Source organism: Bos indicus x Bos taurus, chromosome 22, assembly GCF_003369695.1.
Source record: "Bos indicus x Bos taurus breed Angus x Brahman F1 hybrid chromosome 22, Bos_hybrid_MaternalHap_v2.0, whole genome shotgun sequence".
Lineage (NCBI taxonomy): Eukaryota > Metazoa > Chordata > Mammalia > Artiodactyla > Bovidae > Bos > Bos indicus x Bos taurus.
In genome coordinates this window covers 48,173,933-48,200,416 of record NC_040097.1, presented here as the reverse complement: position 1 = coordinate 48,200,416, position 26,484 = coordinate 48,173,933, and the positions used below count along the sequence as shown (strand labels likewise).

The window sequence follows — 26,484 nt, the reverse complement described above, 5'->3', positions numbered from 1 at the left end:
CTGCACCCTCCTGACCTCACTTAATTCGATCACTTTCCAAAGGCTTCATCTCCTGATACCATCACAATGGGGGTAAGGTTTCAACACACAAAGTTTGGAAGGACACATTTAGTCCATAACAGGGCTTTAGGGCTTCAACATATGAACTTGGTGGGGAGCAGTGGGGCACAATTCAGTCCGTATTTTTAAATAAAAAATATCACTAAGAAATGAATGTCTCTTAGGTGCCTCTGTGGCTGGCTTCCTCCTGCCTTGATGGATTACACACCTGAGCCCAATTTGACAACAGCAACTGACTTCTACTATCCTGACATCTACTCGAGCCCCTGCGATGGGGAGGGGAGAGAGAGCAAGCTGCTTCTTGCCGTCTTCTACTGCATCCTGTTTGTATTTGGTCTTCTGGGCAACAGCCTGGTCATCCTAGTCCTTGTCGCCTGCAAGAAACTGAGGAGTGTCACGGATGTATACCTCTTGAACCTGGCCCTGTCTGACCTGCTTTTTGTCTTCTCCTTCCCCTTTCAGACCCACTATCAACTGGACCAGTGGGTATTCGGGACCGTAATGTGCAAGGTGGTCTCTGGCTTTTATTACATCGGCTTCTTCAGCAGCATGTTCTTTATAACCCTCATGAGTATGGACAGGTACCTGGCGGTTGTCCATGCCGTATATGCCTTGAAAGTGAGGACGATCAGCATGGGCACAGCCCTGAGTCTGGTGGTGTGGCTGACTGCCCTGGTGGCCACCAGCCCGTTACTAGTGTTTTACCAAGTGGCCTCCGAAAATGGCATCCTGCAGTGTTACTCCTATTACAATCAGCAGACGCTGAAGTGGAAGATCTTCATCCACTTTGAAGTGAACATCTTAGGCCTGCTGATCCCGTTCAGCATCCTGATGTTCTGCTATATCCGCATCCTGCACCAGCTGAAGAGCTGCCAGAACCACAACAAGACCAAGGCCATTAAGCTCGTGCTCATCGTGGTGGTTGCCTCCCTACTCTTCTGGGTCCCTTTCAACACGGTCCTCTTCCTCACTTCCCTGCATGACATGCACGTCCTGGATGGGTGTGTCATGAGCCAGCAGCTGACCTATGCCACGCACGTCACAGAGACCATTTCCTTCACCCACTGCTGCGTGAACCCTATTATCTATGCGTTCATGGGTGAGAAATTCAAGAAACACCTATCAGAACTATTTCGGAAGAGTTGCAGCCACACCTTAGTCTACATAGGGAGACAGGTCTCTAGGGAGGTCTTGGAAAAATCATCCTCGAATCAGCAGTCCACTCGCTCCTCCACCGTAGACTACATTCTGTGAGTCCGTGCAGGGCAGAGCATCCCCCTGCCTCCATCATCCACCTTCTTGAAACAGAAACGATTCACACTGGAGTTGGAGGCTACATTGAAGGGAGATTCTTACAAAGCTGGCTACAGACACAAGACTTCTTTCATGATATTCAGTGAATTACTACTATTGCAAGTCAACCCTCTCAACTTTCAAAGACTTTGTCACTATTTTCTAAAAATCGTCCATATGTTTCACTGTGTTAGCTATAGGGATTTTCCTCCCCTAGGTTTTGGAGTATCTTTATCAAATACCAGCTTAAATTTTATCAAATGCTTTCTCCTTATCTATTGAGGTGATCATGTAGTTTTCCTCCATTATTCTGTTAATTTCGTGAACTATATTGATAGGTTTTCTTATTTTAAATCAACTCATGTTTTCCCTAGAAAAAATGACCTCATGTTTATGGTCATTTTAACAAAAAACAATTGGCTTCTCTTGGGATTTTTGTATCTGTGTTCATGAGAGATACTGACCCGCAACACTTGTGACGTGGGAAGTGCCTCAGATCTTGAACCATGCTGGCCTTGCTCAGGACATTGCAAGGGACACCTTGGATTTCCTGTCTGGACCCTGCTCCTCACTTGCAAGCTGGCCTGAGGTAGCATCTCTGCATGTCAAGGCAGACACGTGTAAGATAAGGTTGAAGATGGTGATGATGGTGTTTTCTGTCTTGCCTGCTCCATAGACCTACCCAATGTCCCACCTATAGCCTATAAATATCTTCATACACATAAAAGTTTGTTATTACTGTAATAAAAATACACGGCATATAACATTTTACTAGCTGTGCAGTTTTGGGCGAGGTACTTTAACTGTTCTGTGTGTCAGTGTCTTTGTATGTAAATGCAGATATTAATAGCAATAATGCACACCTCTGATTTCTGTGACGGTTATGCAAGGTTATGAAGCTGTGTTCTAACGCCACCTACCGTTCACTCACTGGGAGTAACAGGAGTCCCCTAAAGCAGGGTGGAAAGAATGGGAGCTCATTGCTGCAGGTATCTGGTATATGTGTGTGCGGTATGTTAAGAATGTGTCAAGGAAAGGCTGAAAAACTGTTCCAGATTAAAGGAGGCTAAAGACATGACAATTAACTGAAATATATGATCTTAAATTGGATTCTGGCTTGGTGGAGGGGGAATGCTCTGAAAGACAGTTTGGGGACGATTGGTGAACTTTTAATTTGGGCTGTTTATGAGATAACATTGGAGAAGGCAATGGCAACCCACTCCAGTACTCTTGCCTGGAGAATCCCAGGGACGGGGGAGCCTGGTGGGCTGCCATCTATGGGGTTGCATAGAGTCGGACACGACTGAGCTACTTCACTTTCCCTTTTCACTTTCATGCATTGGAGAAGGAAATGGCAACCCACTCCAGTGTTCTTGCCTGGAGAATCCCAGGGACGGGGGAGCCTGGTGGGCTGCCGTCTATGGGGTCGCAGAGGGGACACGACTGAAGTGACTTAGCAGCATGAGATAACATTAAGTATTAAAATTGATAAAACAGAGAAACAGGTAGAACAGCAGTTGGGGGTAGAAAGTGCAACAATTAGCGTTACTTGTTAACTACCTACTTAGGACATAAACCCCATGAGGTCATCGACTTCATCTGTTTTATTCACTCCTGTGCCCCCAGAGTCTGGAACAGTTCCCGGCACATAGTATGCGCCTAATTAACATTTGTCAGATGAATGGCCTCTGAAACAAGACACAGTTAAGAACCAGGGTGAGGTATCAAAGCCATCTGTCCTTACATACAGAGACTGAGGTTATCCACTCTGGCTCCTGGTCATTGTTTGTCCACTGGGGAACCTGGCCTGCAAAACATTCTGATTGACTCAGTTGTTCCAGGCACGCAGCCAGAAATACACCTGGCAACTGCCAAGATCAAATACATGTGTAACTTACTAACCCACAATTGCCTAACGTCCTTTCTAGTTCCACTCCCCACTGCTTGGCCTGATGCAGGGGAGGGACGTGGGATGGCCTGGCCCTCAGAGGACCCACACAGGCTCCGATTGGCTGAGTCTGAGCCTCAGGGCTGTGCTCAACTACCAGGAGGAAGGCTTGCCTTTGGCAGAAGGTTCAGCTGGCGCATCTCGGTTGGACATCATGCTGCAGAGAGGTCTCAGGTGGCTGGTGAGGCTCCGACAGGCAGCACGCCTTCTCCCAGCCCTGGCTGGCCAGCCCCGGATGCTCTGGTCAGCCTGGGCGCCAGCCCCACTCATCACCGTGAGTACCCACATTGCATCCAGATGCAGGCTGCTGTGAGTGTGGTCAGAGTCTCAGATCGAGGGAGCTACAAGGGACCTTAGGCTCCTTTGACAGATGAGAACTCGGAGCCAGGACTCCTGATTCCTAGAAGATGCTTATGCCACTCGGCCGTTTCATCCTGTATGGAGGGGTGCACCCTCAGACTGGGAACTTAACGACAATATCTGGAGGCCCCTCCAGCCTTACTGACCCTGCTGAACCTTTCCCATATGGTTAAGTGGGGTTGCCGAGCCCCAGCGTGAGCAAGTGAGCAGAATCAGGGAAAGAGAATCTGATTAGTGGTGACTCAAGGGAAAGCAGTGGTTACTGTTTAACATAACATTTTTCTGGGCAAAAAAGAGGCGAAACTAAAAGAAAATTGTGGGTAAGAGTTAAGATGATTGAGTAGGAGGACAAGGAGTTCATGCCTGCTCATAAGTAGGAACACCTACTGGGCGCTGGTGGGGGTCCCTGGACACCTAAGGAGATGAGAGGAATCCCCAGACGACAGGGTAGAACGTGGAAAGGAAGGAGGAAAGCAAGAACAGCAGAGGCGGGATGCCCCTCATGGGGGCTGGGGTAGGGGAGAGGTTCCCGTGCTTGGATGGGGCCTACTAATGGCGAGGGGATCAGCAGAACAGAAAGGGACCTTCGGGGGACTGGAGGATCATAAGAAAACGTGACCAGCATCTTCCCTGCCCACTTTGGCGCCAGCAAGTCTGCTGTGGCCACAGGTCTGAACCCCCACCACTCAGGGTCCCCTCTGGCCTCCTGAGTCTTGGGCTTGATTCCCCTCCCCCCACCCCCGACTCCCCAAGGTCACTTCTGGCTGCGCGGGTCCCGGGCCTGAGTCCTCCCCCACCCCAAGTTTTTTTTCAGCTGTGCCGGCCCTGTAGGAGCAGACACAGTCAGCTACCTTTTGAACTTCCCAGGTCTCAAGAAGTCACCTCCATTCCGATTCAAAGGATTATTCCCTCCCGAACTCCGGCTGGAGCCCCATCATGGTGAGGCTGTACAATGAACTCATGGAGAAGACTGTGGATGGGACGTGGACGCGACTTCCCGGTTACTGTCGCTCTTGGCAGTTCCTTAAAGAGGGGGACCTAGCTAGGATCGCTAAAGTTGTCCCTGGTACGTTCACACCCCTGTATTAGGAGCGCTTCACCTGGGCTGGAGGAGGGCTCTGGAGATGCAGGATTGTTGGCAAAACTTTGCTTCTGTGTGTGCATTTTCCTCGGGGAGCTCCGCGCTCCAGCCCAGTTCCTACACCTCCCGTGTGGCCTGCATTAGCCTGAGAGTCAGGTATGAGGAGGCTGGACATGGTGATCCTAGATTCATACACTATCAGGCTAGAAAAGGAACGTGGAGGCTGTCTAGTTCAACCCGTCATTTTACAAGTGAGAAAACTGAGGTCTGGAGAGGCAACAAAGCCTCTTTTGGTAGAGACTGGACTAGAGTCAGGGATTCCTGGCTCTCGGATTAGTGCTCTCTCCACCCCTGTCTGCAGTCACCCGGGGCGTCTCCTTACACCTGCCAGCCCCACATCTCCTGTAGACCAGACAGGTGCAATGTCAGTGAGGAATTGGGAAGAGGCAGTGCCTGGGATTAAGGGCCAGTGCCTTCACTCTGGTACACCGTTTTGGCAGCTCAGTGATGCTACAGGGGGCAGGATCTTACTGATATCTGGGGCCAGGAGCCAGAATCTGCTGGGGACAGAACTCGCGCTCCCTCTAGTGGTCAGCTGAGCTGAGCTCTTGAACCTGTCAGTGAAGGACACTGGATGGAAAACAGAAGATGAAGAGATTCGTTCAAGAGACAGGAGGAACCAGCCGGAAGTCTTATACTTATAGTCTATACTTATATACTGGAGAAGGCAATGGCACCCCACTCCAGTACTCTTGCCTGGAAAATCCCATGGACCGAGGAGCCTGGTAGGCTGCAGTCCATGGGGTTGTGAAGAGTCAGACACGACTGAGCGACTTCACTTTCACTTTTCACTTTCATGCATTGGAGAAGGAAATGGCAACCCACTCCCAGTGTTCGTGGCTGGAGAATCCCAGGGACGGGGGAGCCTGGTGGGCTGCCGTCTCTGGGGTCGCACAGAGTCGGACACGAGTGAAGCGACTTAGCAGCATACTTATATACTATGTTTATAGTATATAATTTTATATACCTAATCTGTCATTCAGAATTCTGCTTTGAGGGGAATTTCCTGGTGGTCCAGTGACTGGGACTCTGCCTTTTCACTGTCGAAGGCATGGGTTCAATCCTTGGTCGGGGAACTAAGATCTCATAAGCCATGCTGCCAAAAAAAAAAAAAAAAAGAAAGAAAAGAAATTCTGCTTTGAGATTCTTTGCAAAAAAGGTGTTTGATAAGTATTGGGTGTGCTGTGTTAGTTGTTCAGTCGTATCCAACTCTTTGCAAACCCACGATCTGTATAGCCTGCCAGGCTTCTCTGTCCAAGGAATTCTCCAGGGAAGAATACTGGAGTGGATTGCCATTCCCTTCTCCAGAGGATCTTCCTGACCCACGGATCGAACCCTGGTCTCCTGCATCACAGGCAGATTCTTTATCCTTTGAGCTTCAGGGAAGTCCTTAAGTATTGGATATTGGAGGCTTAACCTCTAATTAGGGCCTCTAAATTATCCCCCTTTCCCTCGGAAGTCATACAGTATAAACAAATCTCACCGAAAGTTCAGGCCTGTGGCAGTGAGAGGAGACACATACACGTGTTCTACAAAAAGGACTGTCGCCTGCTAACTCCTAGATCTGCCACAATCGATGCGTTCGGATTAGCGTTTGTTATTCAGCTGATGGGAACAGTGGTGTCCTGAATTCACAGGCAGTTGGCTCCTCACTGCCCCTCACACCGCTGACCTCATCCTCCCCTTGGAAGCTGCTCTTCTCTGTCAGAAGTTTATGGGACCATGCCCGGGGTGGCATGCCCATGGGAAGCTGAGGGGGGTGCGTTTCCTGGGACCTCCTCTGGTCCGGTGCTTTCTGCCCCAGAGACCACACCGCCCTGAGGATCAGACTTAAGCCTGAGGTCTTTCTTATCAAATCCATTCTTCCCTCCAGTCCAAACGGTAGAAGACGCCCGCCTCTTTCTCCGGATCACAGAGATGGAGAGACTCGGCTTTGAGTATGTCATCTTCCACAATGACTCTGAGAAGAAGTGCGTCTGCTTGTTCCAGCCTGGGCCCCTCCTGGAGGGGCTGCCTGGGTGAGGCACGCAGGCTTGTCCCAGCCAGCGGCTCAAATGGGCTTTATCTTGGTCCAAGAGCAGGTGGTGGGTGAGAGCCCAGCTGGGGGTCCCTGGTTGCCTTCAGCAGGTTCTTGGTTGGTGGGTGGTAGTTTAGTCACTAAGTCGTGTCCAACTCTTGCAACCCCATAGACAGTGGTCTGCCAGGCTCCTCCATCCATGGGATTTTCCAGGCAAGAATACTGGAGTGGGTTGTCATTTCCTTCTCCAGGACATCTTCCTGACCCAAGGATCGAACCTGGGTCTCCCGCATTGGCAGGTCAGGTGGATTCTTCACCAACTGAGCAACCCCTAGATTCTTGGTTACCTCAGCCTTATTCTACTGGCTCCCTGGGCAGCGAGGCTCTGCCAGTCCCTCAATGATCCACCCAAGGTGTGGCCTCTCCCTGTTAAGAACTTCTTTAACCTGATAAATGGCAGTGGAGTAAGCAATGGAAGTTAGAAATGAGAAGGGGGAAGACCATTCTTGTTTGGTGCTAGTATATGTCAGACCCTTTACATGAAGCTTTGGCTGTATTAATTTCATACTCACAAAAATTCCTAGGAGATATTCCTCTCTTACAGATAAAGGTGCAGATGGCCCAAGTGGTTCTGTGACTGAGGTCACATGGCTAGAACCGTGAGATTTAGAGTGAGGGCTCTCTGCCTGTGAAGCCCATGCTTTTTTCATGGTACCATTCTAGTCCCCCAACATTAACCCAGAAGGGAATACAAGGTTCATCAGAATTTGTGGTTGGGGCTTCTCCTGCTTTTAGTTCATTCTCTTCTAAGCTGGTGTGACTCACTTCAGACAGCAGCGTTTGCTTCCCCTGCATGTGCTCTGCGCTTACATCTCTGCTCTAAATGGATCGATCGAAGGATCTGGTCCTGGATTGCAGGGAACCCTTCAGCACATTGCCTCACTGGAAATTGGCCATGCGGGGTGGAATCATGGGAGACTCTTTCCTTCCCTTTCTCCCCTTGTCTGGCCCTGCAGGATTATCCATGGTGGCGCGCTGGGGACCATGATAGACACCACGCTGTTCATGACGGCCTACTGCAGTGCTAATGCGGTCTTCACCGGGACCATGACCATCACCTTCAAGAGGTCTGTCTCCTTTCCTGGGTTCCAGCTAGGAGTAAGCTGACACGGGGTTATTCCAGGTGTTACGATGGAAGATAAGAGCTCGGGTAGCAATCCTGAGTACAAAGAGGAGTTTCTACTTTTGTTTTTCTCACGGACCAACCTAAACTTGTTAGATGTTCCCTTTTCATCCAAGTTCAAGGTGATGAGCTTGAATATGGGTTATGTGTTCCAACATAAAAATACACTACAGAGGACAATGATAAACTACTTTTGGCCACCTCTGATTTAAAGAAAGCCAACCCGTGTGCCTGTAAATATTTAACTCAGTCCACAAATAATTATTGGGCTGCTACTGAAATGATAATTCCTGACACGTGATTAATTTGTTGTTAAACTCGCACACATTATTTTGTACAATCTTTACTATAATCCTGGGAGGTTGGTACCATTGTCTCCAGCTTGACGAATGAAGAAGCTGAAGCAAAGACGGCTAGCAGGTGACAGACACAAAGGCCCTGACATCTTGGCCCTTTGAGTAGACGCCCGGGACCCCGACTCTGGTAGCCTCCAACCCCTGTAGGGTCATCCCCCACCTTTCTCAGAGACCAGGCTACCAGCCACTCGCCCCCACTGCCCTCTCCTAGCCCGATCACCCTCGGCTCAGTGGTGAGGCTGGAGGCACACATCACCGGCATGGAAGGGAGAAAGGTGTTTCTCTCCTGCGAAGCCCAAAGCAGCGACAGGACCATCCTCTTTGCTGAAGCTTCTGGTAAGGCCGTGAGAATTCTTTCTTCCTGCTGTTGGTGCCCATCCTTGTGACAGGCACAGAGGGTGGCTGCCCCCACTGCTGGGGGCAGCACCTGCCCTGGGAGACTCTTACAGGTGTGTGTTTGGGGTCGGACGGGATGCTCACATGGAGAGGAGCCTCTATAAGTTATAGGACACAGGCCATCATAACACTCCCACTCACCTCCCTGGGAGACTACCAGTCAGAAAGGGGCTTATGAGGATGGAGGGGAGGGGGCTGTGGCAGCAGAGTGTGCATGCTATCTCCCCTCCTGGCTTCCAGAAGGCAAAAGCAGGCTCATTGCTTTGACAACAGAGGGAATTTAGATATTTCCAGAAGCAGCTCTAGCTCCAGGCAGACAGGAAAGGTCTTCCTGAACTAGTTTTTCCCAAAAGCCAAACCTGAGAGCCACTTCTCTCTGTGTTCTTCACCATCCCAGCCATCTTCTTCCAAATGAAGTGATACGGTGCAAGGCACCGTAGGCTCATCCCCTCCTGGCCCAGAGGGCAGGAAACCAAAGCTTCCTTTGGAGCAGAGTCTGTCTCTCCACCCATCTCCAGCTGCCAGTGTTTACTCCAGCCCTTTCCTCCTTGGATGGTGAAAACTCCTCCAGCTGTCAGAGCTTGTTATGAATAAACTTTGAAAAGGGAGATCATGTATCCAAATGGACATACGTGCATTTCTTTCTGCATAGAGATGTCTATGGTCAGTGGGATTGGAAAGCATCGTGTGACATTAACACCCAACTCAGAAAACAGAAAAAGGGCCAGACTGGGTTTGAGGGACCCAACGTGTAACTGCAGAAGGGAGTAAGGTCACAGAAGCAATGTCACATTCCACTGGCTACAGACAAGTCAAGGGAGCCTTGCCCAATGTTAATTAATGATCTTGTTTTGAATTGAAGTCACACACAATGTTTTCACCAGGTATTTTTCCTTTTCTTTTTTTCTGTTTGCTTTTTCCTTTCATTTTTTAATTCACTCCTCTAAATTCTACCATGAAGTACTGCCCTAAAACCTTCATTCATCTGCTGATGGGTAATACTCCTTTTACATGATCATATATATCTCTGCACCCTCTCAGATGTGGGGGGAGGATTGAGAAGGTGGGGGGACTTTGGGCTCCAGAGTTGTGAGTGAAGCAGGAACAGATACACAGGAGGAAAACCCAGGCCGGCACCAACCATCCTTGAAAACCAGCCCATTTTATCTGAGCCCAGAGCCAAGCCAGTACCTGCTGAGGGTGGGGCAGTGGGCAGCAGGCTTTCATTCTGGGTCCCACCTCTATCCCATTCTCAGAGTGGCCAAGAATAGCCTCTAAAACACTCGAATCGATTATTTCTCATAAGTAGGAATTCTTGCCCTGTGAGGACAGAAAAGTAGGTCTTCCTTTAAAGACAAGTTTCAGCCTAGTTCAGCATCTTGCCTTGCAAGAGATGGCAAAGTATACAGCAGTAACCTGGCAGGTTTGCCTATGTATTTTTTATATTTACTCTTTGCCTAATTCCCTCTGATGATAAAAAGCCCACACTTTCTTGCCTGTTCCTTGTGCCTCAGAAGTACAGGAATTTAAGCCTTAAAAAAACAGCCTCTTGCTCCCTGAATCATCAGTTTCTTTTCTGACCTAGATTTCCTGAGTGAAGAATGGATGGTGGGAAGTAGTGAAGGCTGCCACTATGGAAAGTCTGGACTTCATTCTGCAGATAATCAGGACTCTTGAAGATGTATGCCTGCCTTTGCCAAAAAGAGTGTCAGGATTCTAGCAGTGATAGTTTTCCACCAATCAGCCAGATAGGAATAATGGGAAGTTGAGAGACCAAAATGAAGGTTATTGATAGGGTCCAGATAAGAGGTAAGAACCATAATCTTAACCATCTAGACCAGTGGTGTCCAATAGAAAAGAAGTTCAAGCCCCAAGTGTAATTAAAAAATTTCTTTTATTGAAGTATAGTTGATCTACAATGTTGTGTTAATTTCTGCTGTACAGCAAAGTGACTCAGTTATACACACACACACACACACACACACACACACACACACATATATTCTTTTCCATTATGGCTTATCACAGGATAACAAGTGTATTCTTAAGTATTCTACTAGCCATATTAAAAAAGCAAAAGAGGTAAAATTAATTTTAATAATTATTTTACCTAATACGTCCAAAAAAATCATTTCAACGGGTAAAAATGAAAAAATTGTTTATGAAATTATTTTATCTTATTGCCATGTCAGAAATACGGTGTGTGGATGACTTACAGCACATTTCTGACATCAAGATTTCAGCATTTTTTAAAGGGAAATGTGGAAACGCTAGAACAATAAAGTCATGTTTACAGAAAAATATTCCACACTGCTTCAGTTTTTAATACAAATGAATTACAATTAAGTCAAGTTTAAAATTCTGGGCTTCAGTCACACTAGCCACTTCTCGAGTGCTCAGTAGCCCCCGTTGGCTCCTGGCTACTGCACTGGGCAGAGTTAAGTCTGGACTGTAACCATGCACAGACGTGGCACCCGAAAGCATCCAGCACTGCAGACGTCCCTTGAAGCTCCGGGCGCAGGGAAGCCGCCGATCCTGCAGCCCCGGACGTCTCCACCAGGTGGCACTAAGGAGCACATCCTCGCCAGCCCGCGAAGCGCATCCAACCCCGGAAGCTAAATTCCGGCATTCTAGGTAGTTCTTCCGGCTTTCTTCACCCCTGGTGCACTCTACCATTCTCAAGTCCTGAAGCCCGTGACTGGGCAGGATGGGCCGGGGAGCAGAGCCGAAGAGTCTACGGCGCAAGTGAAAAGCGCCGCTCTGAGGTGGGGGTGGAAACGCAGGTCCCGACCGGCGTACACTGCAGAGTAGGCTCTGCCGTAGAAAGCGTCTCCCGGCTACCGCCGTCGCGTCGTCTTCCTCCAGGATCGCCAGGGCCGGGCCTGCGCTCCTACCAACGGCACCCGGGGCCCAGTGTATTCACAGGCCTCCCCTCCAATGATTCAGAAGTCACGCCCGGCGCTGCTGCAGCATCAAGATGTCGGAGACCGGGTGGAAACGCTTATGGTAAACGGCAGGGAAGGGAAGGCAGGGATTCCGGCGTCGCAGGCTCGGGGAGGGGAATTCGGAAGGTTGCCGAGGGTCAGCGGCCCTTGGGGGGCCGCTTTTTGCACCCGGGGTGCGCTCATAACGGGTTGGGGACTTGGCGGCAGAGATGGGAGTTTGACTAAGGGATTAAAAGGAGGGTAGGGAGGAAGGAGAGGAGTGGCAGCGCAACTCTTGGACAGGCAAGCAAAGGCCTCATTTCTGTGCTAGTATCTGGGTAGAGGTAGGCGGGATTCGGAGAAGGCAATGGCACCCCACTCCAGTACTCTTGCCTGGAAAATCCCATGGATGGAGGAGCCTGGAAGGCTGCAGTCCATGGGGTCGCTGAGGGTCGGACACGACTGAGCGACTTCACTTTGACTTTTCACTTTCATACATTGGAGAAGGAAATGGCAACCCACTACAGTGTTCTTGTCTGGAGAATCCCAGGGACGGGGGAGCCTGGTGGGCTGCCGTCTCTGGGGTCGCACAGAGTCGGACACAACTGAAGTGACTTAGCAGCAGCAGCAGCGGGCGGGATTGCTGCGGCCTTGGGGGCCGTATGGGGAATGTCCTCCTGCGGCTGGGAACGACGTGCGAGAGCTATGGGAAGTTGCTTTGAGTTGTTTTCCTAGATTGAAAGATGAGAGGGCATCTGGGTAGATATTTGGACCGTTGCAAAGCCCGGCAATGAAGCTAAGCCTGAAATGCGATCCTTGCTCAAGCAAGGTAGATTAGGACCACACGGGACCGGCGGGCTGGGCCAGAGGGACTCGCTGGGAAACTGGTGTGGTTTGCATCGTCCCCCGCGTCTGGATTGGCTGCCGTGGCCGTCCGCGGACCTGCCATTGGTGGAGGCGGGGCTGGAAAGGCGGGCGGAGGAGGACTGTCTGGCCAAGTCGCTAATTAGACGTGGATGGAGGCGGGAATGCGGCTTCCTTTAGTTCGCGAGGGCCTGTGGCAAGCCGCTTTCTCCGGAGATAAAGGTTACGGTCCACCTGCCGCAGGCGCTGGGCGGGGTTGTGGGCACTTTTTCTTTTTTTAGTGTTTTGTTTTTGTTTTTAATCTTTAAAAAAGGCGGAGTCGGCCGTTTTAAGTTTACATGTTTAATCACGTGCTTACCGATTTTTTTCTGGGTCCTCCAGCTCTGACCTGGACATCTGATTAATTTTTTAGGATTTAATTTTGTCAAGGGAAATTGTTGTTTGTGGAACTTGTTTGCCAACTATTCAAGTGCTGTTTATTGCCTTTATGTATCTTTGTATTATTATTCGGTTGTTATCAGTATTTACTTTGAATAAATTTGGGCTACTTAGAAGAAAGTCAAGTGAGCCTTAAAGAATGTGCCATCCACTATGGATAATATCTTTCGAAAAGAAAAGTGTAAATTCTGTTTTTTAAAAACAATTTTGTTGCCTGTTTTTTTTTTTTTTTTAACTCGAGGTTAATCAATACTGCTGGTATATATTTAGCATCTGCTCTGTGGAGCCTGGTGGGCTGCCATCTATGGGGTCACACAGAGTCGGACACAACTGAAGTGACTTAGCAGCATCAGCAGTTATGGTACTAGACCTGGAAAGTTACAGTTAAAAAGGTTATGGGCTCTATGTATGGATGTATTCAACAAATATTTATTGAGTCAGTATAATGTCTAAGCAACGTACTATATGTTGAGTGTGCTCATTCGTGTCCAACTCTTTGCTACCCCATGGACTGTAGCCTGCCAGGCTCCTGTGTCCATGGAATTCTCCAGGCAGGAATACTGAAGTGGGTTGCCATTTCTTCCTCCACGGGTTCTTGTGACCCAGGGATCTAACCGGAGTCTCCTGTATTTCCTGCATTGGCAGGCAGATTATTTACCACTGAGCCACCTGGGAAGCCCAGGGGGGAGGGGTAGTTCCTGACAATACCTGTGAGAACACTGGGGAAGCAGCTCCAAAGAGAACTGCTTAGAAGTGGTAACTGCAGGTCAGTCCTACAGCCTTACTGGAGCAAAGGGCTGGAGGGTGCCTGGGGCGATCCCGCTGCCCAGGGATGGGGCCCGCAGGGCCCACTAAGCTTTATCGTGTGGGATTGTGGTCAAAGGAGAGCCACGTGCAGATTTCCTGTTAGATGATGTGATTCCTTCATTGTTGACTATTGAGCCCCTCATGCGGACCAGGCTCTGCAATCAGTCCAGAGGGGGACCACTGTGGGTTTGAACACCTAGCTCATAAGAGCACTGTGAGATTTTGAGGTGGTGCATATGGATGCCTCACCCCAGGCTGCTCAGTGGGCTTGGCACTGCTGAGGCTGGAGACTCACAGGGAGGTTACTTGGATCAGCGAGGGGCAGGCTGTGGGAGGAAAGAGGGGTCAGCGGCAGGAGTTGGTCGTGAAATGGTAGGTAGACCAAGGCGTCTTCCTCGTCTCCTGAATGTCCTGCTGGAACATCTCAGTGTGGACTGAAGGAGAGGCAGGCATGTGAAGAACTGTGGACTGAGTTTCCACCTGGGGATGTAGAGTTTGAGATGTCTGCAGGCCATCTGAGGGGAGATACGGGAGTGCGAGCTGAACTGGGCTGGAGACGTGGGCGTTGCCGGCATGTGCGTGTGAAGCGAGGTGTGGTGTGGGGATAAGGGTGCCCCGAGAGGTGGCAGCTACAGGGAGATAAGAGGAGCAGCGACATCTGTGCTGTGCGCTGGGGAAAGGAGGCTCAGAAGGGGACCCAGAAGAGGAGAGAGAAGCCAGAGAGGGGTGACCATCAGCAGGTGTTCCAAATGCACCGGAGAGGCCAGGTAAGAGAAGGGCACGAGAAAGGGGCCCTGGGCTGCTCGGGTCCTCGGTGAGGCAGCTTCAGTGAAGGGCCTTTAGCCGGATGGCAAACTGGGGGGACGTGAGGGGTGACTGGTGAAGAGGGGGTGGAGATGACGTGGCCTCAGGCTGGAAAGATGGGGGCTTTCAAGCTTGTTCCAGGCAAAGGAGTCAGCGGAAGTGAGGCTCAGTGTGCAGGCAGGAGGCCCTCGCTGCGAGCCCAAAGTCTCGGATGAGCCTGAGAAACAAAGCTCATGGGAGTGCAAGTTAGCAGGAGGAGCAGGACTCTGTGCACACAGCTGATGGAGCACAATGTGACTTGGCTGTGCTTACGGTCTGACCTTTGCTTAGAAAGCTATTTGAATGTGGCTGTAAGCGCCAGTATTTATTATCTGAACTTAGACCTTTAAGGAATTCCAGTTATTAGTTGATAATTGCTGGTTTGGTGGAACGTGGAATTACCTCTTTTCTCTGTGAAACAAAAAACACAGATTACAAACGTTTTGGTTCTAGGTAGGTAGTTATGTAATGTAGGTAACAAGCAACTTCATCTTAATAGCATTTTAGGATGACAGTATGCCATGTATTACAAAATAATCGTGCAAATGCCATTTAATGAGGAGAGAGAAGGTCTTTGGGTGGAGTTTGCCCAGTGTCTCCTATGGAAAAGAAGACTTTTCTCTCCTGCTTGGATTTTTAAAAGTGTGTTTGCACAACCATTTGAGTGTGTCTGGATTCCAGGGTATGCTGTGGGGCCCTGGAGTATGCTTGGGGAAAGTGCAGTTAGCCTACCAAGCAGTCCTGCCCTTCTGAATGCTGCCTGTAGATTAGCCAGCGTGCGTGACTCTCCCAGAACTGTGAAATTCCAGATGTTCAAGCTGGATTTAGAAAAGGCAGAGGAACCAGAGATCAAATTGCCAACATCCGTTGATTCATCAGAAAAGCAAGGGAGTTCCAGAAAAACATCTGCTTTATTGACTGTTTCAAAGCCTTTGACTGTGTGGATCACAACAAACTGTGGAAAATTCTGAAAGAGATGGGAATACCATTAGACTACCTTACCTGCCTCCTGAGAAGTCTGTATGCAGGTCAAAAGACGATAGTTAGAATCGGACATGGAACAGACTGGTTCCGAATTGGGAAAGGAGTATGTCAAGGCTGTATATTGTCACCCTGCTTATTCAACTTATATGTGTTAAATATAATTAAATAGAGCTCATTTACAAAGTAACCTCAAAAATATTACCCAGAGGCAAAGACATACCAAGACATATTTAGACAGATACAGTGCAAGATCTAGCTTCATTTTCAAAGTTTAGTCATGAATTAGATATTACAATATAAAATTTACTAGTTTATTAAAAAACAGTTGAAATAAAAATTTTAAAGGCTTTTCCCCCTTTTCCCTCAGTTTCAGGAGTTAGAGGTGGTCTAGATAAGTGTTCCTGAGAGCCCTGGTCTCAAGGCACAGGGAAAGAATATCAAGTTCTAACAAAACGGTGGCAGGTCTAAACCAAATGGTGGCCAGACAAAGCAAAATGGCCATAAAAAATCACAACACAGAACACACAGTTAAAACATACACATGTAAACCTGGCAGTCCTCATCAGACACTCCCTTAAATACAAGAATACAGTCTCTCAGAAAACCTCCTATAGAGGCACAGAACTTCACATCCAAGTACTAAGAGAGTAAAGGAAAATATCTCAGGTCTTCAAAGATTTCAAAGGGAGGAAAAGGAGCCAGGTTGAAAGAACGGGGAGGAGGCGGGAGAAGGGGGCAAAAGGGGTGGCTTTACAGACATCTCCTGCCACCTGCAGATACCCAGGCATTATGGGACTTTACCCTGGGCCTCCAGAGAAGGGAGGACTGGAACTCGGCCCTACCAGAAATAATTCGAGTTTTCTGCCAAGAGGAGGTGATCTGTCTCCAATCCTCAGCTTAGGCTGAGGCCCTTCGACCAGATTCCTGTGTCCAGGACTGGGGGACTAGAAAAACAGGGAAGGATAGGAAGGGTTAAGGAGAGGGAAGAGAGAGGGAAGGGGAGAGAGGTCAGTAAAGTCTCTTGTTCCTTACCGGTTGGGGAAATTTGGCCAGTTGTCAGCATCAGGAGGAGACTGGGGACAGAAGGGTTCCAGTTGCGGCCACTAGGTCTGGTCCACTGGCAGGCAAGCTGGCCCCTGAGTACCCCCAGTGGTCAGGATGTCAGTCTCAGTGAAGAAGAGTCCCCACCAGAGTCGCCATTTGTTGCAGGAAAGGGGACCCCTTCCAGGGCCCGAAATTGGGCTCTTGTCTAGCACTTGGAAATGAATTGTCGGAGGAGACACATGTGCTGACAAAGCAAGAGATTTTATTGGGAAAGGGCACCCGGGTGGAGAGCAGTAGGCTAAGGGAACCCAGGAGAACTGCTCTGCCGCATGGCTCGCAGTCTCGGGTTTTATGGTGGTGGGATTAGTTTCCAGGTGGTCTTTGGCCAATCACTCTAATTCAGAGTCTTTCCTGGTGGTGCACGCATCGCCTAGCCAAGGTGGATGCTAGGTAGTGAGCCAAGGTAGTGAGAGGGATTCTGGGAAGTGGACGGACACGTGGTGTCTCCTTTCAACCTTTCCCGAACTCTTCCGGTTGGTGGTGGCTTATTAGTTCCATATTCCTTATCAGGATCTCCTGTCATAAAACAGCTCATGCAAATGGTTACTAAAGGGCCTGGCCAGGGTGGGCGGTTTCAGTCAGTGTGCTTCCCCTAACATATGCAGAGTACATCATATGAAATGCCAGGCTGGATGAAGCACAAGCTGGAATCAAGATTGCTGGGAGAAATATCAGTAACCTCAGAAATGCAGAAGACACCACCCTTATGGCAGAAAGTGAAGAAAAACAAAAGAGCCTCTTGATGAAAGTGAAAGAGGAGAGTGAAAAAGCTGGCTTAAAATTCAGCATTCAAAAAAGTGAAGATCGTGGCATCCGGTCTCATCACTTCATAGCAAATAGATGGGGAAACAATGGAAACAGTGACACTTGCTCCTTGGAAGAAAAGCTCTGACCAACCTAGACAGCATATTAAAAAACAGAGACATTACTTCGCCAACAAAGATTTGTCTAGTCAAAGCTATAGTTTTTCCAGTGGTCATGTATGGATATGAGAGTTGGACTATAAAGAAAGCTGAGCGAAGAATCGACGCTTTTGAACTGTGCTGTTGGAGAAGACTCTTGAGAGTCCCTTAGACTGTAAGGAGATCCAACCAGTCCATCCTAAAGGAAATCAGTCCTGAATATTCCTTGGAAGGACTGATGGTGAAAGTGAAGCTCCAATACTTTGACCACCTGATGTGAAGAACTGACTCATGCTGGGAAAGATTGAAGGCAGGAGGAGAAGGGGACGGCAGAGGATGACATGGTTGGATGGTATCACCGACTCAATGGAAGTGAATTTGAGCACGCTCTGAGAGTTGGTGATGGACAAGGAAGCCTGGCATGCTGCAGTCCATGAATCCGCAAAGAGTTGGACACGACTGAGCAACTGAACTGAACTGTGACTGTCCCAGTATATAGGACGGCCAGCAAACCCAGGAGTGGCTGCCGGCCTGTGGTGCACCTGCGGTCTGCTTCGGTCCCAGTGAGATGAATGGGTGTACGACAGGGGGAAAGTTTTAGATTAAGGAAATGCATGACTTTTACAGGAAGTGGCACATACATGTCACAGTGCATCAGCTCACTTACGGTTTCACTTCCTTTGTCTTACTCCTGTAAACAATCTACCGGTTCCACAACCCAGGGAACCTGAAACCAGCAGTCCAGGGTTAAAACACACTGCTCATTTTGCTTTTGTCACGAGAAGAAGTTGGCCAGTAACTTATGTTGAGGACAAATTAGGGAGTTGTGGTCAGTGGCATAATTCACAGATGGAAATAACCATGTTGCTCAGTAGGAGAGAAGTTATCCATAATTTTTTTATACTTTATTATTAAATTTTGGTTGTGCAGGTCTTTGTTGCTGCGCTGGGGACTCTTCTGTAGTTGCAGCAAGCGGAGGCCATCTCCAGTTGTGGTGCAAAGGCTTCTCACTGCCATGGGTTCTCTCTAGGGCGCTTGGGCTTCAGCAGTTGCAGCACATGGGCTCAGTAGTTGGTTCCTGGGCTCTAGAGCACAGGCTCAATAGTTGTGGCGCATGGGCTTACTTGCTCCTAGGGATCTGGGATCTACCAGGGTCAGGGATTGAATGCATGTCTCCTGCATTGGCAGGCAGATTCTTTACCACTGAGCCACCAGGGAAGCCCTATCCATAATTTTCAATTATCAGTGGTTACTAAAGTTGTTATCAGTAAGACAAGAGAGCTACTTCTTGGAGTGTACAATGTTCTCAACAACATTCTAACACTGTTCATCCCTGACTACATTTTGCCCTTCTCTGAAGTCAGAAGCTGGGCACCGCCAGGTGAGTTTCTAAGAAATCCTTAGAAGAACTGACTGGTCCAGGTGTGGTGAATGGTGGGACACAGCTGACGACACCGTGTTCTCTTGCCCTGCAGTTGCAGCCAGTCATCAAAGCTTTCTTGTGTGGCTCCATCAGTGGGACCTGCTCTACCCTCCTCTTCCAACCCCTGGATCTCCTCAAAACCCGCCTGCAGACCCTTCAGCCCTCGGCCCGTGGGTAAGGCCTGCTGCCCACCCCCCCACCCCCATTTCACTGAGGAGCTGGTTTCAGCGGGAGCATCTGTGTTCAGTCAACTTCCATTCTGTGGGATGATCAAAGAGAAACACAGATCAGGCCCAGCTCTCCTGTGTTTTGTGTATACTGTTTTATTTGACGTTTCTCTTAATTAAACGGGGTCCTTCGCTCAGCTGCCCCCTGGCATCTGCCTTGGTGACATTTGCATTCTACTGTGCTGGTCTGTAATGTCATGACTGTGCTGCCTGGCGCAAGCAGGGGCTGGTTTTCTGGAAATAAGGGAAGTATTGAGTGCCTCTTGTGAGCCCCCTTATTGGGCTCAGCACTGTGGGAAGTGTGTGAAATGTAGGGAAAATGAGTAGTTATCCCATTGCTTGCAGCCTGAATGAACAAAGAATCACGGACCTGCCACACTGAATGTGTAGGAACTTAGAGTAACTCCCAGATGCCTAGCAGAGACCGTGAAGTGTTGTAGAAAGAGGCCATACAGAGAAGTCTTTGAGCGGGGAGTCCTTTCACAAGGACGTAGTCTCAGTGATCTTTCCTTCCTTCCCTCTACCTTGTCTGCCTTCAGGTCCAGACGTGTTGGCATGTTGGCTCTGCTCCTGAATGTGGTTCGCACGGAGAGTCCGTTGGGCCTCTGGAAAGGGATGTCTCCCGTAAGCTGCCTTTTGGGTCTTGCACCACTTACTTTACTCACCAGCCATTTCTCATCCACCTCACACATCCTCGCTTTTAAGAGTACATGAGGGTTGGAGGCTGTGAGCAGGCCTCTGTTGTCTCCCTGCCCGTCACTCTCCCTGGCTTCCGCTTGAGGGCCCTGGGGGCCGTTGCCTGTGTGTGCCCTGGGCACGGCTTCTTAGCAGCATCAAGTCCTAGAGCAGAGGCAGCCGGCGCCCACGGTGAGCAGGTCCTCCCCCCACTCCCCGCCCCTTCCTCCCGTGCCTCCTACCTGCATTTCCCTACCTAGAAGACTTTCTGGCCTTCAGAAGTCATTTTGCTGGAAAAGCCGGGGAATTCATGCTCACCCCAACCTCAAAGCAGCTCTTAACCAGTGAAAGACAAGACCTGAGGTTTAGAAGCCCCCTTCCCTCCTCAGGCGGCAGGGTAACTGAGACACGTCCATGCTGATTCCCAGAGTTCCCCGGAGGGATTCCATTGCCCACGGTGAACACTGATGAGACGACATGCCCTTTATTGGCCACCTTCTGTCCCGTCTCATGTGTCCATTCTCCCATTGGTGTTCCCTCCACACCTTAAGTCAACTTCTCTCATGCCAATTCTGGGTCTCCTTTGGGGACCTCCACCCGTGGTGGTCTTTGATCCCTGTCCTTCCTCCGACTCTTCCTGCAGTCCATCGTGAGGTGTGTCCCAGGCGTTGGCATCTACTTTGGCACCCTCTACTCTCTGAAGCAGTACTTCCTGCGGGGCCATCCCCCCACCGCCCTGGAGTCCATCATACTGGGGGCGGGCTCCCGCTCCGTTGCAGGGGTCTGCATGTCACCCATCACTGTGATCAAGACACGGTACGAGGTGAGTTGGACAGCCTCAGAGCCTGGGAGAGGGCAAACAGGGGCACTGGACTCTTGCGTCAAGTGGCCACTGATGCCACCTCCTGAGTTATAACCCAACACAGAGGTCAGTGTGGAGGGAGAACCCATCTGTGTAGTCAGGCCAAGCACGTGGGAACCAGAGCCCCCAGGGCCCCGGCTGTGCAGCCTGAAAATGGCTTGGTTCAGTGCGCAGCCCCAGGGCCACCGAGGCAGCCACGGGTTCTGTGCTTCCTTCACAGAGTGGGCGGTATGGCTACGAGAGCGTCTACGCCGCCTTGAGGAGCATCTGTCACAGCGAGGGGTTCCGGGGCCTCTTCAGTGGCCTGACAGCAACACTGCTTCGTGACGCTCCCTTTTCCGGAATCTACCTGATGTTTTATAGCCAGACCAAAAACGTTGTGCTTCACCGTACAGGTAAGGGAAGGCGTGGTGGGAAGAGAGATCTCTCAAGGGATCACATCCTCTGCTTTCTCTGAGATAGACTATTTGTTGTTCTTAGCAGCTCTGGATTCTTAGCCTAGTTTTAAAAACTGAGGCATATCTGCACTGTGTCAGGCGTGGGGCCCTGTGCTGGGATGCAGTTACAGTCCCTGCCCTTTTGAGTTTATAGCTTCTTAAGGAAGAGTACTGATAGTATGTAATTCCTGAGTCGGGGGTGGGGGTGGAGTAAATCACGTTCTGCATAGGCCATGCAACAATACTTCCCACATTGGCCTGATCTTCAGATTTCTGGGTCCTATCCAAGGAATCTTAAATCAGAAGCTTTGGGGTAAGAACTGGGAAACTGTATTTTTCAAGAAGCACTTATGATTCTTAACAGACAAATTTGGGAAACCTAGTGGGTTCAGAGCTAGAAGAAAAATTTTATTTTCATTTACCTGGTATGCTCTCAGTTAACGATGAGAGCCCTCTGGATGGAGAGAAGGCTGCCAAACCTCCCGCATTCTAGCAGGCCCACCCTACTAGTAAGCTCGTGTTGCAAGACTTGGGCAAAGTAAACAGTCAGTAAATGTCCACCCAGGCAGAGTCACACACTGATAGGAACACAGTGTTCGGTCAGGTGTCTGTGGATAATCTGAGCAGGAATTGCAACCGAGGTCATTTAATTGGGAAGGCTAGAATGCCGCCCTCATGACAATGTTGTCAGTAGGGGTGCTTTAGGAGACTTGCTGCTTCGCCCCAAGTACCAGGAGTTGTGACATTGCGGGTCACAGCCTTACTTTGCAGTAGAAGGTTAAGGCAATAAGGGAGCTTGGATATATGTTTTTAACTTCTTCATTCATCCTAAAAAAAATGTTTTTAATTTGGTATTTAGAAATCATTCTATACTTAACAAAAAAGCCACAAGAATAGTACATGCAACTCCATAGCCCTGTATTATTCTCTTTCTCTATGTAATTATTTTCTCCAAACCATTTAGGAGGAAGTTGCAGGCATGATGCAACTCTTTACTCTTAAATACATCAGTGTGCATTTCCTGAGAATAAAAGCATTCTTAATAACCATCTTATATTTAGGGAATTTTACACAGATAGACTTCTTGTGTCTGTCGTCCAATCTATAGTCTTAATTTCTCCAGTTTTTCCAATAATGTATTTTGTGGCCATTTTTATTTATTTATTGTTTTCAAGTGTATAAGCCAATTATATAACCTCAGCCTGGGTTTATCTGATGATTCTTTGCAACTAGACTCATTTATACGCTACCTTTTCCGCAAAAGAAGCATATAACAGGTTGTGTCTTCATTGTGTGATGTCAGGAAGCTCATGTCAGCTTTTGACCCGTGGTGGGTGATGTTAACTCTTTATCGCTTGGATAAAAAGAACGTCTCCAGTGAAAACTCAGTTGTTTGTTCTTTTGTCATTTCTAAGTATCTTTGCGGGACGATACTTTGAATCTATGTAAAACGTCCTGTTATTTCACCCATGTATTTTAGCGTCAGTCAATGACTTTTGCCAGAATTAATTACTATGCTGATGATTGTAAAAAGGTAAACTTTTAGTTCCATTTTTTCTGTTTACATTGATTAGTGTAGACTTTGAATTCCTAGCTTTGTTTGAATATCCACACCCTTCTGGCTTTCAGGAAGAATTAGTGGCAACTTGGCACTGATATTTATCTGGTAGATATGAGATTTATTTATAACCAAAGGTTGCCTTTGTCCTCTTTCAGACCAGCTGGATGCAGTCCTTGTTCCTCTTGTGAATTTCAGCTGTGGGATATTTGCTGGGATTCTGGCCTCGCTGGTAACTCAACCTGCAGATGTGATCAAAACTCACATGCAGCTCTTCCCAATGAAATTTCGGTGGATTGGCCAGTCAGTTACGCTCATTTTCAAAGTAAGGCTTTAGGGAATTCCCAGTGGTCTAGTGGTTAGGACTCCGCACTTTTACTGCAGGGGACATGGGTTTGATCCCTGGTCAGTGAACTAAGGTCTCCCATGCCTTGTGGCACAACCAAAAAAAAAAAAAAATGAGGCTTTAGAATACATATTGGTTCATGTTGTTGTGGTTAAAGCTCTCTCTCTCTCTCTAAGGCAGTAGCTCTGTCCTTTACTGGTAGATCACCTGGGGAGCTTTTAAAACTCCCCATTCCCAGAGCATAACCTGAGCTCATCATATTAGAGTCTCTGGAAGACATGAAACCCTGGCATCACTCCAGTACTCTTGCCTGGAAAATCCCATGGATGGAGGAGCCTAGTAGGCTGCAGTCCATAGGGTCGCTAAGAGTCGGACACAACTGAGCGACTTCACTTTCACTTTTCACTTTCATGCATTGGAGAAGGAAATGGCAACCCACTCCAGTGTTCTTGCCTGGAGAATCCCAGGGACGGCGGAGCCTGGTGGGCTACCGTCTGTGGGGTCGCACAGAGTCAGACATGACTGAAGTGACTTAACAGTGATTCCAATGTGTTGCCAAGGTTGAGAATCACTGCTGAAAAACTGGTTGTGGGGGGTCTTTTTGTTTTTTGGGTTTTGTTTAGGGAGGGGGCCCAACATTAGGACAGCCTGTGATATTTGTTAAATGTGCATATTGTTGGGCTCTACCCCAGACCTCCTGAGTCAGGAGTTTTGGGAGGACTCATTAACCTAATCAAGGACCTGCTGCTGCTGCTAAGTTGCTTCAGTCATGTCCAACTCTGTGCGACCCCATAGACGGCAGCCCACCAGGCTCCTCCATCCCTCGGATTCTCTAGGCAAGAACACTGGAGTGGGTTGCCATTTCCTTTTCCGATGCATGCATGCATGCTAAGTCACTTCAGTCATGTCCGACTCTGTGCGACCCCATGGACAGAAGCCCACCAGGCTCCTCTGTCCACGGGATTATCTAGGCAAGAATACTGGAGTGGGTTGCCATTTCCTTCTCTGAATCAAGGACCTAGGAGGAAATGTAGTCAGAAAAAAACCACAGGCACATTGTTTTGTTTCTAGGAGTTTGTGCTAATACAAATGTACAGATGTATTGAAGATAAAAAGTAAAGTAGATGTCAAGTACATTAAAATGCTATTTAAAAGCCACTGAGTTGGTCCTTTGGGAACATGTTCTATTAAAAGATATTCTCTTTCAAGGTAAATCTGTCACCTAGATCTTTAGATTTTTCTGTACTTCTCAGTTTTTCCTCATAGCAGAGGAAACATGTTAGCATCTGCCAGCACTTATCTGTCTTACCCTAGATAGAAGCAGATGTTTGTGAATCTGATCATATTTCTCACACTGCATAGGTTGCTTGCTTTCTTATTTCTGATACCTGAAGCTATAAAGTTTGAAAATAGAGTCTCCATATATCTTCCATGTGAAAATGGAAGGAATGATAACAGTAGGAAAGAACAATCCAGATGATACAGGTGTTTGTCTTTAATTCTTATTTAGGGCCACCAAGAACATCTAGCGAGTTTAAAAAAATAAAAAATAAAAAGGGTTCTCCCTCCAGGCAGACGGATTGCCAAGAAGGTACCTTTTCCTTCAGCCTAGAGTTGGGGCCCAGGGCTCGGCAGAGAGACTTTGGTGTGCATTTCAGCTGCTGCTCGGGGACTCCTGGCTCCTGTGTACTGTACAGGTTGCACACTATATAGAGTAAGCCTCCAGAAGATTTTCATCTGAGAAATAAAGTCCCCTGGATAGAGCTCACCTAAAACATATAAAGCTTAGCAACAAAGCCAAATTTTTTTTTTTAGTTCGTCCCTTTGGACCCAGTATTCATAGTTTTAATGATATTTGTAAAAGTCTATAAAGTAAGGCTTAAAAAGGGAATAACGCAGAGGGACATCCTCTCTCTCATGGCAGGTGTGTAACTGTATTGCTGCTTTAATTCCAGCGTTTGGGCTTCCATTTTCCCTCCTAGGACTATGGGCTGCGTGGCTTCTTCCAAGGCAGTGTCCCCCGGGCCCTCCGCAGAACTCTGATGGCAGCCATGGCATGGACAGTCTACGAAGAGATGATGGCCAAGATGGGCCTGAAGTCCTGACCCAGCGGGGACCGGGCAAAGACGGGACCTGTTGTCCGGCTTGGTTTCTGCCAAGGGCCGCTTCATCTCACCATGCTGGAGTCAGATGAAGTCCTAGCAGGAGAGCCTGGCAGACACATCGCCTTCAGTTACTCAGTTCAAGAAGAGAATAGGTGGGCCCAACTCAAATAGGTGGGCCGGACTTAAGCCTTCTGAACCTCCCAGAAGAGGAGTCCCTGATAGAGCACGGTGGGGAGTCAGGAAAAGGGTCTGCATACCCTACAAGGCCATGTGAAAGGGCATTTCCAGAGAGAGTGCTGTCGGTGGTCCCGCTCAGCCATCCACCACACCATGCCACCTCCTTGGATCTGCTCTTGGGCAAGAAATCGCAACGCTAGAGATGCTGTGAGCTGTCCCTAGTGTCTGAGGAGTTCCAGCAGCGAGACTGGATCTGCCGAGCGAGGAGTCACACTCAACAGGCTGAAGTCTCCCTCTGAGGTGATGTTAGGATGAAGAGAAGAGATGTCATGACTTAACTGATTCCTTGTTAATTTCTAAGAGGCTCCAGGGAAGCAGGGAAGGGAAGTAGCTTCCTAGCCTCTAAGTGTCCACGTGTATTTTTTGGTCTCGGCCCCTGCACGGTTTCAGCTCCCAAGCTGATCTGGCATTTTTGTGCAGCTAAAGTTGGGATAAATAAAGTGAAGCACTTTATCATTGGAAAACCTCAAGTGCCATGAGTCCATCCTACAGTAACAGAATAAGGTGGCTGACACTTGATCTGTATAGGTCCTGAAGCTTAAAATTGTTTAAAATAGCTTTATTTTATATGTTATATGATCTGCCCCCATTCCAAATACACAATTCTATGATTTTTTAAAGTAACTTTACTGTCTGCTGCAGCCATCAGCACAAGTCAGTTTTAGAACACATTCACACCTCCAGTAAGAGCTCTTATTTGCAATGAACCCTCATTCCAAGCCCAGCGGCCACTGATCTGCTTTCTGTCCATAAATCTGCCTCTTCTGTGCACCTCCTATAAGGGGACTAATACAACGTAGTCTCATGTAGTCTTTCTTACATGGTCTCTTGTGTCTTGCTTCTTTCACTTAGCATAACATTTTGGAAGTTCATCTATGATGTGGCATCTTCAATACTTTATTCTTTTTTCATCAGTTGATGAATATGTGAATTGTGAACACTTTTTGGCACTTAGGAATAACACTACTATGAACATTCCTGTATGGATCATTTG

The 26,484-nt window shown here is 48.5% G+C and overlaps 3 protein-coding genes across 10 annotated transcripts in view; all 3 read left to right on the top strand.

Moving 5' to 3' along the window:
* CCR8 (C-C motif chemokine receptor 8) overlaps positions 1 to 2,127 on the top strand; it is a 133,302-nt gene extending 131,175 nt beyond the window's left edge. For all 4 annotated transcript variants that reach the window (XM_027523772.1, XM_027523771.1, XM_027523773.1 and 1 more), the window contains one exon: positions 225 to 2,127. In XM_027523772.1, coding sequence (XP_027379573.1) covers positions 256 to 1,314 — 1,059 coding nt within the window. In that variant the 5' untranslated portion in view covers positions 225 to 255 and the 3' untranslated portion in view covers positions 1,315 to 2,127. The remainder of the gene's footprint in view (positions 1 to 224) is intronic.
* Positions 2,128 to 2,943: 816 nt separating this feature from the next.
* LOC113880329 (acyl-coenzyme A thioesterase THEM4-like) lies at positions 2,944 to 11,301 on the top strand. 4 transcript variants are annotated; one of them, XM_027522302.1, is made up of 6 exons: positions 2,944 to 3,575; positions 4,529 to 4,727; positions 6,676 to 6,739; positions 7,836 to 7,946; positions 8,570 to 8,694; positions 10,340 to 11,301. In XM_027522302.1, the coding sequence occupies exons 1-6, from the start codon at positions 3,306 to 3,308 to the stop codon at positions 10,429 to 10,431; spliced, it is 861 nt and encodes a 286-aa protein (XP_027378103.1). In that variant the 5' UTR covers positions 2,944 to 3,305; the 3' UTR covers positions 10,432 to 11,301. The 4 variants fall into 4 exon arrangements, with proteins under 4 accessions (XP_027378103.1, XP_027378100.1, XP_027378104.1 ...); XM_027522299.1 differs by having other exon boundaries at positions 2,955 to 3,575; positions 6,676 to 6,820; XM_027522303.1 differs by lacking the exon at positions 10,340 to 11,301 and adding an exon at positions 9,152 to 9,371 and having other exon boundaries at positions 2,958 to 3,575.
* Positions 11,302 to 11,395: 94 nt separating this feature from the next.
* On the top strand, positions 11,396 to 26,309 carry SLC25A38 (solute carrier family 25 member 38). 2 transcript variants are annotated; one of them, XM_027522304.1, is made up of 7 exons: positions 11,396 to 11,760; positions 19,096 to 19,217; positions 19,810 to 19,894; positions 20,589 to 20,768; positions 21,028 to 21,202; positions 22,961 to 23,127; positions 25,131 to 26,309. In XM_027522304.1, exons 1-7 carry the CDS (start codon positions 11,692 to 11,694, stop codon positions 25,251 to 25,253), a joined length of 921 nt encoding a protein of 306 aa, XP_027378105.1. In that variant the 5' UTR covers positions 11,396 to 11,691; the 3' UTR covers positions 25,254 to 26,309. The 2 variants fall into 2 exon arrangements, with proteins under 2 accessions (XP_027378105.1, XP_027378106.1); XM_027522305.1 differs by having other exon boundaries at positions 25,104 to 26,309.
* The last annotated feature ends 175 nt before the right edge of the window (positions 26,310 to 26,484 follow it).

What these genes read in the sequence shown, in the direction of transcription:
- LOC113880329 (XM_027522299.1), top strand. Translation starts at nt 3,306, where the DNA reads ATGCAGGGGAGGGACGTGGGATGGCCTGGCCCTCAGAGGACCCACACA. An exon ending in CTCCTGGAGGGGCTGCCTGG is followed by an intron (nt 6,821 to 7,835) that starts GTGAGGCACGCA and finishes CTGGCCCTGCAG; the next exon opens with GATTATCCATGGTGGCGCGC. An exon ending in ATGACCATCACCTTCAAGAG is followed by an intron (nt 7,947 to 8,569) that starts GTCTGTCTCCTT and finishes GCCCTCTCCTAG; the next exon opens with CCCGATCACCCTCGGCTCAG.
- SLC25A38 (XM_027522304.1), top strand. Translation starts at nt 11,692, where the DNA reads ATGATTCAGAAGTCACGCCCGGCGCTGCTGCAGCATCAAGATGTCGGA. An exon ending in TGATCAAGACACGGTACGAG is followed by an intron (nt 20,769 to 21,027) that starts GTGAGTTGGACA and finishes CTTCCTTCACAG; the next exon opens with AGTGGGCGGTATGGCTACGA. An exon ending in CGTTGTGCTTCACCGTACAG is followed by an intron (nt 21,203 to 22,960) that starts GTAAGGGAAGGC and finishes GTCCTCTTTCAG; the next exon opens with ACCAGCTGGATGCAGTCCTT.